The sequence below is a fragment of the Polyodon spathula genome, chromosome 1, assembly GCF_017654505.1.
Source record: "Polyodon spathula isolate WHYD16114869_AA chromosome 1, ASM1765450v1, whole genome shotgun sequence".
Classification (NCBI taxonomy): Eukaryota; Metazoa; Chordata; class Actinopteri; order Acipenseriformes; family Polyodontidae; genus Polyodon; species Polyodon spathula.
The window spans coordinates 60,296,665-60,318,637 of record NC_054534.1 but is presented as its reverse complement, the minus strand read 5'-3'; the positions used below and the strand labels follow the sequence as shown (position 1 = coordinate 60,318,637).

At 36.9% G+C, this 21,973-nt stretch overlaps 1 protein-coding gene and 1 non-coding gene across 5 annotated transcripts in view; both read right to left on the bottom strand.

Moving 5' to 3' along the window:
• Positions 1–1,521: 1,521 nt before the first annotated feature.
• LOC121326114 lies at positions 1,522–1,625 on the bottom strand. Its single transcript, XR_005951425.1, has one exon. It is a non-coding gene; the product is annotated as a U6 spliceosomal RNA (small nuclear RNA).
• Positions 1,626–12,087: 10,462 nt separating this feature from the next.
• Positions 12,088–21,973, bottom strand: part of LOC121320385 (protocadherin Fat 1-like) — a 71,556-nt gene continuing 61,670 nt past the window's right edge. For 2 of the 4 annotated variants that reach the window (XM_041258672.1, XM_041258664.1), the window contains exons 25-28: positions 21,269–21,906; positions 16,852–16,989; positions 15,073–15,108; positions 12,089–13,456 (exon numbers count right to left, since the gene is read on the bottom strand). In XM_041258672.1, the coding sequence (XP_041114606.1) occupies positions 12,846–13,456; positions 15,073–15,108; positions 16,852–16,989; positions 21,269–21,906 (1,423 nt within the window). In that variant the 3' untranslated portion in view covers positions 12,089–12,845. Of the gene's footprint in view, positions 13,457–15,072; positions 15,109–16,851; positions 16,990–21,268; positions 21,907–21,973 lie in introns of all 4 variants that reach the window. The other 2 variants (XM_041258688.1, XM_041258679.1) reach the window with 2 other exon arrangements.

Below are 21,973 nucleotides of genomic sequence, written 5' to 3'. Positions count from 1 at the left end.
TCTGAATGCCCCTTTGTCTAATCTCCATTTGTGACCCCTGGTTCTTGTTTCTTTTTTCAGGTCGAAAAAGTCCCTTGGGTCGACACTGTCAATACCTTTTAGAATTTTGAATGCTTGAATTAGGTCGCCGCATAGTCTTCTTTGTTCAAGACTGAACAGATTCAATTCTTTTAGCCTGTCTGCAGAGGACATGCCTTTTAAACCCAGAATAATTCTGGTCGCTCTTCTTTGCACTCTTTCTATAGCAGCAATATCCTTTTTTATAGTGAGGTGACTAGAACTGAACACAATATTCAAGATGAGGTCTTACTAATGCATTGTACAGTTTTAACATTACTTCCCTTGATTTTTGCCACTCCCCCTATTTTTATGTCATCTGCAAATTTAACAAGTTTGCTTATTATACCAGAATCTAAATCATTAATGTAGATTAGGAATAGCAGAGGACCTAATACTGATCCCTGTGGTACACCGTTGGTTACCACACTCCATTCTGAGGTTTTTCCTCTAATCAGTACTTTCTGTTTTCTACATGTTAACCACTCCCTAATCCATGTACATGTGTTTCCTTGAATCCCAACTGCGTTCAGTTTGAGAATTAATCTTTTGTGCGGGACTTTGTCAAAAGCTTTCTGGAAATCTAAATAAACCATGTCATATGCTTTGCAATTATCCATTACCGAAGTTGCATCCTCAAAAAAATCAAGCAAGTTAGTTAGACACGATCTCTCTTTCCTAAAACCATGTTGACTGTCTCCCAGCACCCTGTTACCATATAGGTACTTTCCATTTTGGATCTTATTATAGTTTCCATAAGTTTGCATATAATATAAGATGTGCTCTAAGCATCCTAGGAAGCCTGTAATACCAGCTTTCTGAACTGAAGTATCAATGAAGCAATTCTTCAGTAGGTAAGCTGACAATCTCTGAGCAACAGTGCTGAAGAAGATCTTGCCTTCCACATTTAACAGGGAAATAGGGCGGAACTGATTGTTACTCGTAGAATCTTTTTCTTTGGGTATAAAGACCCCATCTGCTTGGCACCATGCCCTTGTTTTCCCCCATGCTACTTTCATCAATTTCTACAGGATTCACAGAACACCAAGGCACTCTTGTATACTCTGTATGGAACGCCATTAGGCCCAGGAGATGATGACGCTCTTGCCTTTTTCACAGCTTGCTTTACAACTTTCCACTTAGGTGTGTATTCCTCCATTTGGTATTCTGGTGGATTGATAGGTGGGATGTCTTATGGAATCGACATAGGCTCTGACCTTTTTGAATCTGTGTTTCCTCGAGATATCTCTTCAGCTCAGACTTAGTTGCTTTTTAGTATGAAATTTTTTCTCCTCCAGCGTTTATTTACAGTATTTGTCAGCAGACATGGCGAGTATTGGAGACCGGCGATTATTTGAAACCGTTGTTTATTTATTTATGTATGTATTCATTTATACTACTTGTACTGTATTATTATTATTATTATTATTATTATTATTATTATTATTATTATTAGTATTAGTAGTAGTAGTAGTTCGCTTCACGAGTTGCATGTCAACCCTGCGCGGGGCCAATGCTAACCTTCTCTGTATCGAACCAATTTTAGAATGTGTACTGCCGTCGAGTGCAAAGTACCATGACAGAGATATTAAGAAAGCAGAACCAGGGATGCAGGGACTTCTGCAGTAAAGAAAGAAGCCATTAGTTGCAGGTTACTGTAAGTTTACCATTTGTTTTGTATTTTTTTTATTTAAAGCTTTGCATGGAGATGGCTTATAGTAAACCTCATACATCTTTAAAAAAAAAAAAAAAATGATATAGTGCCTTTCATAGTGGACCACCATCACAAAGCGCTTTACAAGATGAAGTAACAATAAGAAAATCCATAATACTTCAAATATAGAGAAATACATAATACCTGATATACAGTTATATTTCTAAAAAAAAAAAATACTTTAAATATAGTGGAAAGTACAAAATACATGATAGTAACATAATACATGAAATAGCACATTAAATACAGTGGAAAGTGCATAATACAAGATAGTAACATAATATGTGCAATAGCAGCAGCAACACAGCAGATATCAGGCTTAAAGAGCATGGAAAGCAAGAGAGAACAGGTGGGTCTTGAGAGTTGATTTAAAGTGAGCGACGGTGGGAGCATCATGCACCAAAGCTGGGAGAGAGTTCCAAAGAGTCAGAGCCATGAAGCTAAATGAGCGTTGTCCAAGTGTGGTGCACTTTTGCTTGAGGATAACAAGCAGGTGAGAGTCGGAGGACCAATGCCTGCAGGCAGGGACATAGTGGGTCAACAGGTTGAGGAGGTACTCGGGACCTGTGTGATGAAGGGCATTGTAGGTGAGCAGGAGAGTTTTGAAAATAATCCTGAATTTTACAGGTAGCCAGTGCAGCTGGGGCTGATGTGATCATGTTTTGTATATCTGGTAAGGATCCTGGCAGCGGCATTCTGAACTAGCTGCAGCTGGTTTATGGTGCATGCCAGGAGACCACCATATATTTTGCAGTCGAGTAGAGAGGAGACAAATGCATGACCAAGTATCTCCGCATCTGTGAGGGAAAGGTAGGTATGGACTTTGGAGATGTTTCGAAGACGGTAGAAGGAAGTTTTGACTACGGAGGAGATGTGGGCTTCAAAGGAGAGGTTGCTGTCAAGAAGTATACCTAGGCTTTGTACTGTGGGGGAAGGCAGCAGTAGCCAGTTTCCGAGGTTCAGGGCAGCTACAGTGCCATGAAAAAGTATTTGCCCCCTGTCTGATTTTCTGCATTTTTGCATATTTCTGATACTGAATGTTATCAGATCTTCAACCAAAATCTAATTATAGATAAAAGGCACACTCAATGAACAAATAACACAATTTTGATGCTTATTTCATTTATGCAACACCCAATGCCCCTGAGTGAAAAAGTGATCGCCCGCTTAGACTTAATAACTGGTTACGCCACCTTTAGCAGCAATAACTGCAAACAAACACTTCCTGTAGTTATTGATCAGTCTTTTATAGCGCTGTGGAGCAATTTTGGCCCACTCCTTCATGCAGATGAAGTGACATTTGGGGGTTTTCACGCATAAACTGCTCGTTTCAGGTTTCAGGAATTTCTTTTGATCGTGGCACTATGTGCCTCTAGAACAGGACTTCAAATTCGGTCCTGGTGACCATGTGGCTGCTGGTTTTCATTCCAACCGAGCTCTCAATTACTTAACTAGACCCTTAATTGAACTAATAATTTGCTTAATTAGACATTTTTACTTAAAACAGCTCTTAAACAGTTGCAGTTCAAGTTACTTATCAAATGGTATAGCTAACTTGAAATATGCAACTGCTCAAGAGCTGAAAACAAGTAAAAAGGTCTAATTAAGCAAATTATCAGTATAATTAAAGGTCTAGTTAAGTAACAGAGCTCGGTTGGAACTAAAACCAGCAGCCACTGGACCGAGTTTGAGAAGCCCTGCTCTAGAACCTGTGTGCTGGCAACTTCACTCTGATGGTAAGGGCCAAAGTTAATCAGATTTATATTGAGCAGGGCTGGCTCAAATCAGGCCTGATTTTTAACCAAATTATTCAAACAGCTAACCCTAATTATCCATTTAATTGGGTTGAGTTAAGTAGATTGCATATTTGATTACCTTTCACACCAATCAAATGAAAGAAGCACCAAATTTTGGTGTCATTTTTTCTGTCAGACTCCCTCTATACACTACTACAACCCACAAAAAGATCTGACCAAATTCAGTATGAAAAATGTACAAAAATCAGACAGGGGGCAAATACTTTTTCATGGCACTGTATATTGAGATTCTTAGGTTGAGTTTTAGATCCTACTAGAAGGAGTTCAGATTTGTTACTGTTCAGTTGAAGAAAATTGGCAGACATCCAGGCCTCGATGTCTTGAATGCAGGCAGAGAGTTGGGCCATGGCAGAGGAGCTACCAGGGTCGAGCTTTAAGTAGAGCTGGGTGTCGTCAGCATAGGAGTGAAACATGAGGCTGTGTTGGCGGATGAGGTGGCCCAAGGGAAGCATGTAGATATTGAAGAGAAGGGACCCAAGATCAGATATTTGGGGGAAACCACAAGTGACTGGGTTTGCAACACCACTGTGTCCAGCATAGAAAACAGATTTCATCCATCCGGCTTGGTAAGAAGACATCCTGGAGAGACAGGTTCCTGAGATTCCAACATACTTCTGAAGGCAGTCAAGAATAATGCCATGATCTATGGTGTCAAAAGCTGCTGTGATATATGCAGAGTCACTTGCAATAGGACATTGATTTAACATCTCATCCACAGGATGGAGCACAAGGAGATGAACTGGTGACCTTCTTTTTACAAGCCCTGGGCCACGCTGCATAGCAACACTGTGCATTGTAGCCTGATTAATCTTGTTTACGTTTGCTTACTTTTAAAGCAAAACATTTCCCAGTGTTTAAAGCACTTTGAGTGTTTTTTTTCACTAACCGATTTATGCATGTGCAAATATCATTTTCTATGTTCTCAAATCTGACTTTTTCACATATCCGCCTATACCCCAGTCCACAGTGGGTCAGATATGCAATGTTGTACTATATATAAAAATGTGCTTGCATCATGAAGTAAAACAAACACTTTGCAACGACATACAAACAACCCATTGATCAAGCCACCAACCCATCCAATCTAAATGTCATCCCGGCCTGTCTACAGCTGTGAGAGTTTTGCATCACTCTATCTAATTAACTAAATTTGCTTCATAAAGTCAATTGAAACCTGCTAAATAATGTTATGTTAGCATATTAAATTGCATACCACTTTGTAGTTTTCCATTTACTGAGTGAAAAACTGACAAATGTATATATATATTTTTAAATTAGTTTTTTCTATTTATTTTTAGAATGATGAAACAGTGACATCTTGTGATATCATGTTTGTATTGCAATTACATCCAGCTGTATCTCAGTAGTTATTATTATTTTTTTTTTTTTGTGGACATAGTATTATTTTCAAGGGTAACGCACTGACAACTAAAGCTTACAAAATTACTGAAGTCTTTTACAGGAAGCACATTGTCTTCATAATTACATTTTTGACACTGTTTTAAAAGTTAGATTTGGTTCCCACACATTTGAAGTATCATTATGTGTACATTACATATCACCAATATTTTTTTTTTTTAAAAGGCCACGGTACTGGTGCTTTACTGGTGAAATGGCTTCTAAATTAAAAGTTGGCTGTGGTTCTTTGATGCTTAGAGACAAAACCTCCTCGCCACCCACCTCCAACAGTGTATAATCAGTCCAGCTGTATCTCAGCTTGCATCTCACCAATGAAGAGGATAGACCAAGTCTTCCAGAAAAAGAGGACTGACTATTCTGTTTCCTAGTGGATTTGACAATATGTTTTTGTTTAATTAAATAACAATTCCTAAACCCATTCCTTGTTTCTGTGCTTCTTCAAACTGTTATATTTACAGTATTTTCTAGTTATCTTTTTCCAGTTTCTTAGTTGATTTCATTTTTTTTTTTTTTTTTTACCCAGTGCTGCTGTGAAGTCATTTTTAAAGTTAATTTGCAGTCATGAGACTACAGCAGGTGCAACCCCTTAGATGTTTTGTGAATACATTAACAACAGTGAACAGTATTAAGGATTTACACTAGGCCTTATTGAATCCGCTGACATAACATCGCAAAAGGATTTGTTCACATTTTTATCAAACTTGAAGGGAGAATTTATACAAATTAGAACGTGCAATGGTACAAGTGATTTAGTACAGTCTGTTATTTGTATTTGAATTCACGTCTGTTAAATTTGTTTTAGTTGTCTCAAAGAAGCTGTTTCTTGTGTCCATTTAGCTGTATGAATAAGGAAGAAGCTGGCCAGTTTTCAACTGAATTTTTTTTTTTTACCAGAGGACAGCTGACTACCCAGACTAAAGGAAGGAAAATACAGGAACTTGCTTCTTTTTTAGGAATGCATTTATTAGAAATTCACGAAGCAGGAGCCAGGCTTGCGTAAGTAACTACAAGAATAAAGACTAAGTGCTTGTAACTTAGTAATAGAATAGGGGTTTTCCTTTGACTACTCTGAGAACTGCCCTCGCTGAGGTGAGGCCAAACTGACTGACCTCCAAGGCTGGGAAGCAAGGACTTCCCCCAAGGGGAAACTAAGGAAGGATAGAGGACAAACCAAGGTCTCTGTGTCTTACTGAATCGTCTAGTCGAGAGAGGTTACATTCGGCTGATGTGCCGAGGCCACATGGAGAGCCTCGCGATCTACGTAGGGAGAACAAATGTGCTGGAAAAGAGAATACGAAATAAACACATAAAGAGGGCCATCTTAAAGCACATATGGAGTTTGCGAAAAAGGATGTAGATGATACTGCAGACATGTGGGAAAAGGTTTTGTGGTCAAACAAGAAAAAAATTGAACTTTTCAGTCTAAATTCCAAGCATTACGTCTGGCGCAAGCCCAGCACTGCACATCACCCAGTCAACACCGTCCCAACTGTCAAGCATGGTGGTGGCAGCATCATGTTATGGGAAGCTTGTCATGATAGAAGGGAGAATGGATGGTGCAAAGTACAGGAGAATCCTTGAGGACAACCTATTTGAGTCAGTCAAGACTCTGAAACTGGGGAGGAAATTTACATTTCAGCAGGATAATGACCCGAAGCATAAAGCCAAAGCCACACTGGAGTGGTTGAACAAGAAGAGAATTAATGTTCTTGAGTGGCCCAGTCAAAGTCCTGACTTGAATCCAATCGAAAATTTATGGCTTGAAGATTGCAGTCCATCGACAATCCCCAACAAACTGATCAGAAATAGAGTAATTTTCCCATGAAGCATGAACAAAAATTTCAACTTCATACTGTGTAAAGCTAGTAGAGACCTATCCAAAAAGACTCATAGAAGTAATTGCTGCAAAAGGTGCTTCTACCAAATACTGACTTAAGGGACTGAATACTTAAATTTCATTTTGTACATTTTCTTTGTAAGTTTTGCTGACATTTAACCTCCTCCTCATATAACAGTATTCAGTTTAACACTACAGCTTTGAATGAAAAAAGTTTATTTGAAAAACTATGCATACATTATTTGTAATTCAACAAAATGTGACATTATTGGTAGGGGGTGAATACTTCTGCAAACCACTGTATAAATAAATAAATAAATAGAAGGGGCGGTGGAAGCACAAACCTCAAGTGTTAGCATAGAGACTACCGAAGAATCTATTAAAGATCATGATCCGGCTAAGACCAGTAATCAGTGCATTGTCCAATGCTAACCGAGAAGTGGCTTTGGCTGAAAAAGCTTTATGATGCTCATAAAAGTGGTACCACCATATCTGACTGAGAGATCAACAATGTTAAATAATGTGAGTCCAGTTCTTGTTGTCGGTGACCGAAAAACTTCACAAAGGAGATTGCGAAAAACAGAAAAAAACAAGCACAATTCTCCAAGAGTAAGTATTTTACAGCCAAGGATCCCGAGATTTTACAGTATTAGAGAGATCTCCACAGTCATCTACACTGTGATCCAGAAATTCTAAGATTGCAATAAGACTCGAGACCAAATTAAGGTCTTTACCTTCAATAATGTTGCATCTCAGTTCAGGAGAGAGTGTAATTAACTACTGAAACAGCAGAGGATCCTGAAGTAGAGACAGTCACTAAAGTCAAGATTGGCTGCTCGAGAACAGGTGTGAGCGTGGCAGAAGCAACGGGAGAGGTGAGCAGTGCTGCTGGTGCTCTACTGATGAGGATGCAATGGCTGCCTATAGGAATGAAGGTGGATAGAGGATGAATGAGTTGGTGGATATTGTTAAAAATCTGATAACGCAAATGGGAGGAAGGATCAGTTGAAACTGAAAGCTGAGGGGTTGTAGAGGCTGAATCGGAGGTGAGTGAAGCTTGCAAAGTAGTGGTAGCGGTGCGTGAACTGACTAGTTTTGATCTTTGCTGAGTCTTTTGAGCAGGTCAGACAGACTCGTCTGATATGGAATTGCAATATGAAACAAACAAAGCAGCCCGATCACTCTCTGCTTCAATGGGCAATCCGTTTTGAAAAGGCTTTCAAAGTTTATCAATGGGCCAATCCTTGTAAAAAAAAAAGTTGCGCTGGAGAATCATCTTCAGGTTTAATGCGTTTACCGTGGTGAATAGAAATGACGGCGGGCACAACTGGTTAAGCAGGGATTGAAGCAGCAGCATTGTCATATGGAGGAGAAGCAGGATGGGTGGATTTCTTTGAAAGTTTTTTCGGTAGATTACTTGTTGAAGGAAGACAGCCAGAAGGAGACAGAATTTCTTCATTCGAGTCAGATGAAAACAAAAGCTGCCTCGGGTGAGTAGTCATTTTATACCGATTGAAAACAAACTGCAAACTGAAAAGCAAAACAAGAATTAGGAAGCTGACTATGGTTTAAATAGGGTGACTGACAGGTAATTAAAGTTTGACTAACAGATATTTTAGTAGGATGACTCAGGGGAGGAGTCCCGGCTCCTGCTTCCCGAAATGCACCAAGGTTCTACGAGCAGCTACCTTGAACTCTGAAATGCCATCATGACCTTACATGCAGGCAACATAGCAATCATTGCCATCTGGAGTTAACGTGAAACAGCCTTTTTCCATCTTCAAAAGGGTAACTTCAACTAATGAAAATTCTTGATTGACTGCCAAGCTACAAGCCAAAAGCTAACTATATAAGCATAAAATCTCAAAACGGGTCAAGCAGAGTCTGAAGAAATAAGCAGTGGGCCTCAATAGATGGTTTGTATGTACGGTCTATTATACAGTGATGTAATGAGTGATAAAGACAAATTAAAACAAACCCGAAACTTGCTCAGTAATACAAACTGAAATATTGCATGTGTAAGAGAGACAACAATGGCTTCAACTAGCAACATTGTCATTTGCACCCTTACTGTTGTGCTGAAAAATGTAGTTTTTGCACTGCATATTTCCTATGGACTGGACTGCAACTACTGACTTGTGGTAGCTACCTCAACCTATTTTGTTGTCTCTATTTTCCATGTTGCTTTGCTCTATGAACAAGTGTGACCACAACAGCAGCACAGACTGGCTACACAGTCCACTGCAGTAAATGTGAACAATCACATACTATGTAAATTTCACTGTATTCTTATGTCCCTTTACGTGGATATTTTGCTTAATGTACACACTTTTGTAAATAATTTTTTTTTATGTTCCATTGTGTGTCATTTGATAGCACTGTTCTATACTGTATGTGCTTTGATACCTTTTTTTAAATAACGGTTGTGATTTTACAGTTCTGTGATACCGTTTGCCTACCCCATTATTAATAAAAAGCATGCTGCTGCACTTGAACATTGAAGCAATGGATTATTATTTTTCAATGCAGTCACTTAATGTAGACAAGAACCCAGGTCCAGAATCCAGGATCCAGACATTCTAAACGTCTTTTAAACTTTGCGCAAGCATGTAAACCCACCATCTAAGCCGCTATTACAACAGACAAAAGTATTGACACCTAATGCTTTTTTTTTACCATAATTCAAGGTAATAGATTAAGGACAAGCATTTAGTAAACTTTAACCAATGTTTAATGTAGCAAAAAGCAAAATAATGTAACAAAGAATCTTTACAAAACCCCCCCAAAACAATTAATTTCAAGTATTTGTTCATGAAGTATTGGCATCTCTGCTTTAGTATTCCACGTGTCCTCCTTTTTGCTTTCATTACAGACATTATGATGATTCATACCATCTTGTTGATGAAATCTGGGACCATTCGTACATATTTCCTACAGCTCAGACAGATTGCACACACAATGCTTGGCTGCATCTTTTTTCACATCAGTCCAAAGCATTTCTATTGGATTGAGATCTGGTGATTGTAAAGGCCATTCCAGAACTTTTATCTGTTTTCTTCAAGAACTCCAGGATTGACACATACATACTTTTTAATGCCGTTGTGTTGGAAGATACAGTGTCTGCCAATCGGCCGACATGCAGATGGTATCATTGTACAGGGTAGAATGTTTTGATACATGGCTGCATTCATTTGATCTTGAATCACATGAATGTCTCCAGTCCCTGAACTGCAAAAACACCCCGATATTATCTTAGGTGCAATATTTTCTTCATTGAATGCTTCTCCAAACATACTGTGCTCCATTTTTTGAAAACAAGGTTTTCACCTTTTGGTCTCACTGGACCACTGTCCATATTTCTTGGCGAACGTTTCAGTTTGTCTTATGAATTTTCTTTAAAAAGTGGTTTGTAGTTGAGGTCTACATGCAATAACTCTTCTGTGTTCCGGTGCATCTGTACAGTTCTTTCATGCACCATTATGGTTGATGCTTCTAAATCTTTCTTTAACTCCTTTGCTTTTAATCTTAGATTTGTTTTAGCTGTTGTACCTGTACATTATGTTTAGATGTCCAGTTCTTGATTATTGCTGTGTTTGTGCAATTTTGTTTTTCCATATTTATTTAATTCTTTCATGTTTTAATTTGTACTTAAATTAGAAATTATATGTTTTGGTCTTTGTAGTATTAATTAGTGGCTCAAGTTCACAATGCTTTTAAGATTTTCTTATATTAAACATAGGGTGCCAATACTTTTGTCTGCAACCATACAGACTCCGGTTATCAATAGTCTTAGATTATCTTACCTAAGGTAACATTAGGTAGGCCAAGTTCATAGTCCAAGTCTGTGAAACCAGCATCTCCTCCTTTATGACCCATGTTTACAGTGTATGGTTTTGTGCAGCTATACAACACAGAAGCTACATTCAGAAAATTAGTGTATAATAATGCATCTTTTGATATGCTACATATTTTGACATATTTAGATAATTCACACATGCCTTATATTTAATTCACCATGATTACAATATAATTATGTAGACTGAAGATAAACTGCACAACAGCATCCAGTTTGGTCTCATGGCAGGAATCTCTATGAAAATGATTGAAAACATTAAAGCACTGTGGCAGACTGCATAATAGCTTGGTAAATCCCACAGGGCAAACACAGGTACATGGCCCATACCATACAAGTGACTTAGTATGTGCTCTTTGTAATTATTGTTACATGTCACATTATAAAATGACTTTTTGTGATAATACCCAAATAAGAGCACTATCTGGATCTCATTTTCATTTCTTTGCCATAGCACAATAATACTATTGAAGCTGTGCACAGTTTGTGTAAAATCATCTCGGATGGGTTGAAGGTACCCAGGGCATTATTATATTACTAACATATCACTAAATTCAGTGGTTTCAATCAATTTCCTTGCATGAGTTGAATACACGATTTCAAGACTTTAACAACTTGTTTCACACATTTGTCATGTGTACATGTTTGAAAAGTAATTGAATGAATATTTATTTATTAATTTGGCACTGGCATGGTGGTGCCTGTTGATGCTTTGAGAGCTTCCCTTCATATCTCAGCACATCAATCCTGAAAGATATTTCCAGTCATTCAGTTCTGATCCTCTGAGCCAATAGGAGTGGTGATGTTTTCACTCACTCTGAGGGTTTTGTAGTGCTCAAATATTGTGTTTTAATTACAACTGTATATACTCTTAAAGGTGCTTTGCTTGCTTTTACCATAAACATGTGTAATATAGAACCGGCAACATGTAGCGAACAGATACTGTGTATTCACAGCATTACAAAAGCAGACTTGATTCATTTGATGGTGTGGTCTTTGCTTATCTAATATATGTTATGGTGATTCTGCTCTCCCATTGTTTTCCATGATCAGGTATTCTGTTTTTACTCAATAGAATGGAAATTAAAGAATGGCTGATAGGACGGCATCAATTGATGACACCTGTTCTAAAACCACTGTTTACTGATTAACTGCTTCACGTGGATGCTCAAGACCTGCTATCAAACTCATCAGTCAAGACAAAGAATTAAGTTTATGACAGGAAAGCAGAAGTGTCAGCTTCTGTACAAAGTAAAGCCAAAATAAGAACCTCTATGAAAAACTATGACTTTGTTATTTGGAGCATCTTACTCTAATCGTTAAAATGGGTGATGGGTTTTAACCTGTTCATAACTCAAGATGAACATCTAGACAAAATAAAAACCAGCAACACTTTTTATTAATAATTTATTGCCAGTAGGAAAGAGTGAGCTAATGGCAGTATCCAATAAAAATCTTTACAAGACCATTGTATCTCAGACATATACAGACACAGGGGGGAGGGAAGGTCCCATGTTTCTGAAGAAACAAAAAAAGTTTACAGTTACAGTTTACACAAATGTAGTCCTCATTTAAGACATGTCAATCTCATAACCAAAAAGGAACAAAATGTTACTCACGCTTACACTGTATTTGGTACATTTGTTGAAATGCTCATGAATAAATTCAGTCATACAAAGATACAGTGAAATCCCATCCACTAAGTGTTTCTGGGTGCAGATATAACATCACACTTATAACACCACTAAAATCTGTTTTGGGAAAAAAAAAAAAAATATCTACAAAACCTACTTAACTTTAAATCAGAACTGTACATTAAAATTTACATAAAAATGAATGAAGGATTTTTTTTTGTTATTAAAAAACAAAGACTTATCACTTTGAAATGTCTGTTTTCACAATTGTACATCTGTTTCTAATTCCTTCAAAGGTTGTGCATGATGCCATAAACTGTACAGTACTGTCAGAGATAGGACTTGCGAAGTAAAGCAGCTTATTCCAGTGCAGACATGCTAGAATTAGGATTACTGAAAACATCTTGAAAGCATTCTTTGCAAAGGAAGAAAGCACAGACCTTGACAATTATAGAACGATTTTTTGTTTTTTTTGTTTTGTTTAAAGGATCCAGGCACTTTAGTTTGAATAGTGTCAGACTTCAGTGTGCTGCTGGGGATCCAGGGGAGGAATGGTCACGTTGTCAAAGTGGCCTTCTTCCCCACTTTCATAATCACTCATCATGACTTCAGATTCCTCACAGCACGCAGACACGTCAGAGCAGGAGGCTGTGGATGTGTACAAAGACATAGACATGTTGTCCATATTGGCAGGCTCAAAGTCCCCACTGTACCCCAAACTGTACGGCGGGTAGCCTCCCCTGTAACTGCTTGTTCCGATGGCTGTGCTCTGTGGTTCTGACAAATCAGAATTGTAGTGATGTGGCAGGTACTGGTTATAGCGCTGCCTACTATGTGTGGATGAACCTAAACTTCCAGCTGTGGGCATGTCCCGAGGATGCTGTATAGATTCAAACTGATCATTATACTCTGGCAATGGGGGCAGCTCCTCATGGACAGGGAAGTCATCTGGCGGTGGAGGGAAGTCACTTTCTATGTCATAGCCTCCTGGGTAGTAGTCGGTATCAATGGCATTGGGATCTGTGTACAGCTGGGCTGGTGCTTCAACAATTTCAAACTGGGGGAATTCTTGGATACCAGGAAGCTGAACACTAGGCATCCAATCAGAGGTGTCCCAGTGATACCCTGTGTCACAAAAACAAACATCAGGAAAACAGATCACACACCATCAACACCACTAGTATTAACCTGATGATACACAAATTGATTCACATCTGGATTAACAAAACAAGACACAGCAACAGTTTTAGCTTCAATAAAACAAGCCAAACAAAAAAAAATCAAAAACTACTACATACTTGGAGTACAATATCATTCAAAACCATTGTGAATTGTCTACCAGAATGTTGGTTGTTATAAGTGGATCACAATATTGTTCAGTATCATGCCAATCTCCTCAACTGTGCATTACTCTAAGCTCATTAACCACCCAGTTGCCAATTTCTTTTGGAAAATGTCCATGTTAATATTCTTTTTTTTGCAGATTCATCATTCTTTGTCCTCAAATAAGCAATTTGGACAGCTTTCAAAACAATTTGCTATATGTTTTCATTGTGATTATTATAAATGGAAATACAGTATTTCAACAGAGCTTAAATATCAAAACAAAAATGTGTTTACAGTTGTAGCATTATAACAGAGACCACATTTTTTTTTTTTTAACAATGGCAGCATTATAATACTTGTGCAGGCATATCACTTTTTAGAAACTATTTTTTGTGTGATACATTACAAAGCAGATGCACTTCAAACCCTCACCAATGATAACGTCTTTATCTAGCACATACATCAGAAAACTTGCTTTGCACATTTTCAATCATGTCATATACAGTATCTTCCTCAGTTTCAGGCACAGGTATATAGCACTGTTATATGAATTATTATCTGTGAAGTGTAGCTACAATAAACAAATAGGTTGTTTAGACCAGTACCAATCCTAACAAGGCTTCCTTACAACTTGTAACACCAACAAACAAATAAAATCTCCTTGTTTTATTCTCTGTAGATATACAGGCATCCATTTGTCACTCTGAGCTGTGTATATACAGATAGCCCGGTCTGTAAAGCATATTTCTTAGGGAATGCTGCTATCTGCCAGTAAAAAAGAAAACTGCATATACTTTTACAATAGTTTTCTTATTTTTTTAAAAGATGCGTTAAACTGCAGATGCACATATAAGCACCTGCTTCTCACGGGAGCATCATAATTGGAAATCACAGGATAAGCTGCTGGGTGGTTAATGATTATGATGTTAATGGCAAATATGTAGGCAGAAATAAATATATTATTCAACATTAAATGATTATATTGTTAATTGACAATTTATATGCAGGAATAAATATATTCTTTGATGACATACCTGAATATACCAATTTGTTTTGGTAAATCACAAGATTAACTGGTAACTGTCTGAAAAACTATTTATTTCTTCATAATTTTTGACATTTACCATTGGTTAATTTTGACATTTACTGCTAAAAAAACTTAAGATTGAACAGATTCTGACTTTTACTGTAACACATAAAACTTTTACTGTGAACAGGTATATATATATATATACATATATATATATTATACTATATATGTATGTGTCTCACACACACACACACATACATACACACATAAACATGTACATACACTTGTGTCATATCGTTTTAAATTTGCTATACAGAGCACATGACACATGTTAAAGTGAAAGATGAGTGAGCATAAAGCAAACAAATCAATTCATGCAAGTCACCTCTTGGATTCCTGAGGTCATGAGCCACAAAAGACTCTTTATTAGATGACACAGAGAGAGAGAGAGGAGAAATAAGAAAACATGAAGTTAAGGACAAAGTCTAAAGGGCAAGGAGGGAATAAAAGAATAGCCACAGTATTTACATTACTATCCAATCACAAACACTACAATCAACTGCTGTTTACTTCATTATAGGGTTTAAGTAGTTTCAGAATTATGCAGACCATTTTAAGTATATTATACTGTTGTGTTACTTGGCGTGACTCTAACCCCAACATTTCTGGCTCAGCACTGTTTTGTTTATTATTTATGTGTGTGTTAAAATTGATTACACAAAATAATAACAAACTTGTGCTTTATAAATCAGCACTTCAAGTCATCATGCTTTTAACTCCTAGGTACTAGAGGATAATAGAAGTTTTTTTTAAACATGTGATCCTTTCCTGATGAAGTAAACTGGATACATAAAAGTTACTAAAATATCTACCATTGTGTATTTGTCTTTAATTACATTGTAAGTGAACACAGGTACACTGAACATTGTATGAGCTGTTGCCAGTCAAAATAGTTTAAAATTAACCTTGTGAACATTTTTTGTTTATTTTTCCACCAGCGAACCTAATGTTACACAGTACCAGCATAAACATACAGTAAAGCTAAATTAAATCTACCATACACTTATTTCAGTACTGCTATGCACATACAAGCATGGAAGAAAGAAGCAAAAGACATTCTCATGGATAAAAGTGATGCTTTTTAGACCTATTTTATATTCTCTCTGTTGTGTGTGGTTATGTTCCTGGATCCACGGGCCTTGAGGGACGTATAAAGGTAAACATTTGAACAAGGTCAGATCAGTGGAGGGCAGAGTGCCACGAAACAGTTAACAAAAAGTTAATCCTTAAAAAGTGAGTAAATGTTAAGTTACTTCAGCAGAGAACCTTCATTTGTCAAAATCAGACCAAATCAGAAACACTGTAAAGTGTTAACTATCATATATGTTACATTTGTTTTGTTTAAACTCTGCATGTGGCATGAAAATTCAAAGCTTACTTTGAGAATCTCAAAGGAGCAGTTTCTGTATTCGATGAATTATTCGAATGAATTACCATAGGGAGATTTTTCTTTGAATATTGTAACACACACACATTTTATACTTCATTTAAAATGAATTGTATCTCATTAAATATGTACAAATACATTTTAAATGCTAGAATTTAAATTAAGTATAAGCAGAGAGAAAGGTTGAGTGTAGACAGTGTATTCATGTGTAAGAGCATTTTAAACCATAAAAGGCATAGACAGCTACAGAGACAGGAAAAGCATTTTATCACTAGAGAATCTCACAGCCTTTCAGTTGCTTCCTTCTTTACTGATGTAAATCGAAACTTACAAGCAGCCCCTAGTTAAGCCCTGCTCTCGCTCTGTGGAGAGATTTGATCCATATGGGAGCTGAAGCCGCAGAAAGAAAAAGAAAGAAAAAAGTAACAAATGACCCTTGACCACCTTTCACACGGATACAACAACATCTTTGTAGAGGAAAAACAAGTACAAAGCACAAGGTTCGAATTAATAGATTACTCCCAATATTTTCTAGTAATTTAAAACAACAAGGTTGTGTGTGCAGTAGAATTTCTTCACAAACCTGCCTGCAAAAAAAAAAAAAAAAAAAAAAAAAAAAAAAAACTGGCCAGATTAAGGTGATCAGACAAAACAAAGCCTATGACCCCTTAATGTATTAGATTACGTTATTAATTCATTGGAGAATTTTATACATACCATTATCGTCACATGATTCTGACTGAAAAGAACTGAGGGACTGAACTTCAGACATGCTTCCACATGTGTTATATGGATGACAAGCACTTTTTTCAATAGGCTTCTTTGACAAGCACGGACCAAGATCAACTACTTTCGCTAGAAAAAAAAGACATAGTATTTATTAATGATGCATTTTCAGCACTGTCTCAAACAAATACATTTAAAATACTTCCAATATAGGAAACATTTCACATGAAGAAATAAGGCAGAAGAGAGAGGTTGTGCTGGATATTGTCACTTCTTGATGCATTTTTTCAGTATGCAGCCTGCAACCAACCAAAAAGTAACAATATCTAACACAACCTGTGTCCTCAAGTGCCTTATTGCTTTTATAAAACAGATTTATAAACCTTCCATAAAAAAGAAAGAAAATGTCTAGTTTTTAAAGATTTTACATTTTGAGGTGCAACCTTCCATAAGAGAAAATAGTCCCCATGAACTAAAAATAATATTTTGGTAAAACATTTGCATTCGTTTTTGTTTTTGTTTCATTAAATTCAATTATTTTTGTTTTTGTTTTAAGACTTAATAAAAACCTTGCTTAGTTGGTGTTTCAGTTAATTTATTTGACTTTAAAAATACCAGGAATGGATCAAACTGCCATGCAACGGGAGTCTTATTTTCATCCCTGTACCTGTTATACAGGAGTTTAAAAAACTAAAAATCAAATTAAAAGCAACACCATTGGTACATTTGTCCTCTCAACCAAAGAGAAAATATATAGGAGAATTTCAAAAATTAATTAGAGAGATTTGGGTATGTGACAGGGGAGATATTTTAGGTATTTTAGAATGACAGGTGAAAAGTTTGACGATCTGTTAAGGGTGTACGCCTTTCCAAAAAAGACGACTCACGTTGCAAGATTGTAGATGACGTAATTCCGACTTGTTGCACAGGATTGGAGGCCCTCAACTAGGGATGTCACGGTATACCAGTTTTACGGTAAACCACGGTATAAACTGCCATGGTTTTTAACCCGCAACCATTTTTTAAAACTATGATTACCGAGTTCACACGGTTTAAGGTGACGTGGGCGTGCTTTCGTATTCACCGTTTGTACATCGGTGAGCCACTGTGTTCATTAGAACTAACTAATAAACACAGACATCTCAAGTTCTGAAAACTGCCATGCATTTAATAGCCTACTCGGATAATCTCATAAGTGATATTTAACATAAACTGCCCTACTAAGCAATGACCGCTAGCAAACGTGATTGTCAGTAAATGAAACACAACAACAACTACGGCACTGTAACTTTTCATCACTGCCTTCCTATTTACCAAACCAAAGAAGTAACAGTAGCTATTGTATCAGTCAAGAGAAACACAGTAAGCACACACCAATGCAGAATCAAAAAGACTATATTTACTACTATAAATAACTAAGTTTAAGATGCTACAGGCATTTGTATTATTTTTTTATTTTAAATAGTATTGTAAAGATGTTGCAGTCCCCTAGATGCCGCTTATCTCTGCAACGGTCTCAGACCCACCTTAACATTTCTTCTTTCCTTTGTGTTCGTTGATGTTAACATGCAGTCCAAAAAAAAACCAAACAAAAAAAAAACAAAAAATTTTGCAGGCACCGTCTTCTCATCATTAAGTTTTGCACTCTCCTGAGAGATCAGACACTGCATGTCTTAAATACGCACTCGATTGGCTAACACTTTGCTTCTCTTAACGTAAATTAAATACAATTTTATTCCCATTTTAAAAAAAAAAAAAAAAAAAATAAAAACAAAAAAAACATGAAGAGTCCCTAGATGTCCGCTTATCTCTGAACTGGTCTCAGATAACCCACGCTTTAACATTTCTTCTTCCTTTGTGTTCGTTGATGTACAGAATCAGTCGTGAGATAACCGTCAAATGATGTCCAAACTGATAAAGAAGAGGGTATTCCGTTGCAGTGGTCACATCCTTACCCCTTATCGTTCCAGACTAAGCCCAGAAAATGTTAATATTTTGGTGTTTCTCCACAGTAATTTTAAATAAAAAAGCAGCATTATTTTGCTGAGCCTGTGTGAGCTGTGGTGAACCCTACTTCGTCAGGTAGTGTCTGACAGAACTGTAGTACTAGTTATTAGCTATGATTAGTGTACGTTTGTGAGGTGCCTGCCTTCCTGCATATTCTGCCCATTGGCGCTAGCTTATACCATATATAGCAAGAGTTTAAGGTACTTTGTTTTGCTCAGGTGGATTTTCTGGAAGTTTTAATAAGTACTTCTCCAGTGAAGCTACTGGGCACAAGCAGTTTCAGGGTTCTTCAAACATAAATCCACAGGGAGATTCTTTGTTCTGTTCATAGGGATTTTTGTACTTTCATTAAAGGTCATGGTGGCATACTTAGCTCAGTTTTCATCTGTTTTTTTATAATAAAGACATTACCTCTTGTTGTCCATTTTCTTCAATTCCCCCGCGCCTGTAATATAACTTAATGTTGAACCAAACTTTACCAACAAGACCAGTACCTATGTTGGGGTTTAGGGCATCAGAGTGTCTAATTATTTGAATGTCTCTTCTTATTATTTGCGGGGTGATGTTGTATTTTATCCTGGCTGCCTCGTCTCAGTTTTTTAATTGTATCCACAAATACATTGTTTGAAGTGGTGAATTCTGTATCACTAAACGCCAGGATATACTTAGCGGGGGGCATTTATATGTCTGTTTATTCCAGCACGGAGCCCAACACAGCTGCTTATTCCGTATTGCTCGCCTTTACAATTTTTTTACTGTGCCTTAGAAATCACTAAGGATATTATTTTACTGTCAGTTTGTAATTCATTTTAAAAGCCAAATTGTGTATTCATTTTCAGAAGGCCAGGTCATTAACACTAGGAAGACCAAGGCAGTCATTTTGACCGTTTTTGAAATTTAAATTTAAAATTGCTGTGCATGTATTTAAGATAAGGCGCTGTGCTTTCCTGACTTTTCCTAAATATATGAACTAATTCCCTTCACAAATAAATAAATAAATAAATAAATAAATAAATAAATAAATAAATCATGTCGCTGAACAAATTAGCGAGATAAAATACTGTCATACCTATTCTAACCAGGCACGGTCAAATTGACCGATACATATAAAACAAATAAGAATTAAATGTTGCAGTATTATTTGTGTTTATCAGTCAGGACGCAACCGTATTGAAGTTTGATTATATGAATCTGCATTCCTCAAGTGAGCTGTCTTGACAGTTCTACTGTTTCAACAAGCCTCTGAGCCCATCAATCAGCCTTTACCGCTCACGGCACCAGGCCCCTCTGTCTGCAATGGTTACTATAAGACACACGTTTTTATAAGAAATTCATTGTTTCCCCAATATACATTGCAAATGGATCACTGATGAAGCAGGACAGAAAAGAGTGTTCTGAATTAGTGCAAATTTTACCAAACCATATTCTCATGCAGCAAAGACGGACAATGTAGTAAGTGCATTCCATATTTTGCAAAGCAGGACCTGTGTGATGTGCCAGCACTTACTTTGTAAACAATTGTAAATGAAGCCCATTCTGTTCAAATGTTTATTTCTTCAAAATGTTAATACTTATTTATATAATTTCAGTTGTACAGTTTTGTATGTACAATATATAACTATATATACACGCTTATTTTCAAATATTTTTTTATTTCATCGTTTACCGTTTTTTGAGAATGCGTGTTATATAATATGTCTGTACATAAACACATTTCAGTTCAAATGTTCGTTTACTTACAATGTTTCGGTTGTGTCGATGCTTTATATGGTGATCCTGAATAAAATTATTACTTGTATTCAATTGTTTGTCCTTTCATTATAATATTTGTTATTTTTAATACGCTGATCAAACTGACCGTTCTTGGTTGTTCTAGTATGCCTATAAAAAGGTTTTAACTGCCTGATTGTTTGTTTAGTGGTATTCATTTCATTGAGTTTTTTCTAGCATGTTGATACTTCTGCAGTTTTGGAAGAGTTGCGTTTATGGATTGATGCAACTTCTTTCTGTAACTATTCTTCAATTGTCATGGGCGCAAACAGTTCAAAGGTGACAATGTCTATCTTCCATGACAGCAAGGTATTTTGACAAGTGTTTTCTTTAATGTTGCATGGCGCAGTGATAGGTGGTTAGCACAGGTACAGTGATTTGCCGTTGTTGCTTAATAGTTCATAATCATGACACATTCTGCTGGATATTGTCACTGCTTGAAAAATTGATTGACCAGCATTCTAACACTCAGTTTTAGAACATACATTAAAATTATTCAATTACAAAAGAATCACACATTCACATTCTTCTCTGAGATTCTTATATCATTTTGCAGTACCTATCTATCTCATTCAGGCCTGTCCATTTCTTGGCTTATTAAGATTTGATAGTAAACAAAAAAATAACTTACTCTCATAGTCGTAGTCCCAGCTTGGTTTCCGGATGGAACCACTGTCAGATGGAGAGTTGGAGGGGGGAGGAGGAGGGAGGTTTGGAGCCACGCTGCAAACAGCCACTGCTTTCCTGTGCCCATGCATGGAGTCAGGATTGAAAGTACTAAACTCTGGATGCTCAGGAATGGCAGAACCTTCAAAGGAATTTCTGTCCAAGTTGTTTCTGGAGTCACTGGGAATGCTAGGAGTGTATGAGATTGGGCGCACCGGCACCTGGGGAGGAACATCTGAATAGACATTCTTGCTCATTTTCGAATCAAAATATGGCCTGTGTAAGAAGGAGGTGGTTGCTCCACAGTGTTTGTCTTCTTCCTTTGGCTTCGATTTCCTTTGTCTGCACACCCTCTTGCGGAAAACCACAAACAGCAAAACCAGCAGGAATATAGTAGCCACAAACACTATGATGCCGATAACTTCTTCCATACCAATATTCCAAGATGTTGAAACATACTCATTTTTCGCCAAAACAACATCCTCACAAAGCTTTCCACCATATCCTTGGCTACAGGTACAATTATAAGACCCATGTGTGTTTTCACACAGGCCGCCATATGAACATGGATTTTTAATACATTCATCAATATCAGTGAGACACCTGGAAAGAGAAAGTCTGCATGTTATTTTATGGATTTATTTAATATTTAGTTTTTACATATTTTTGA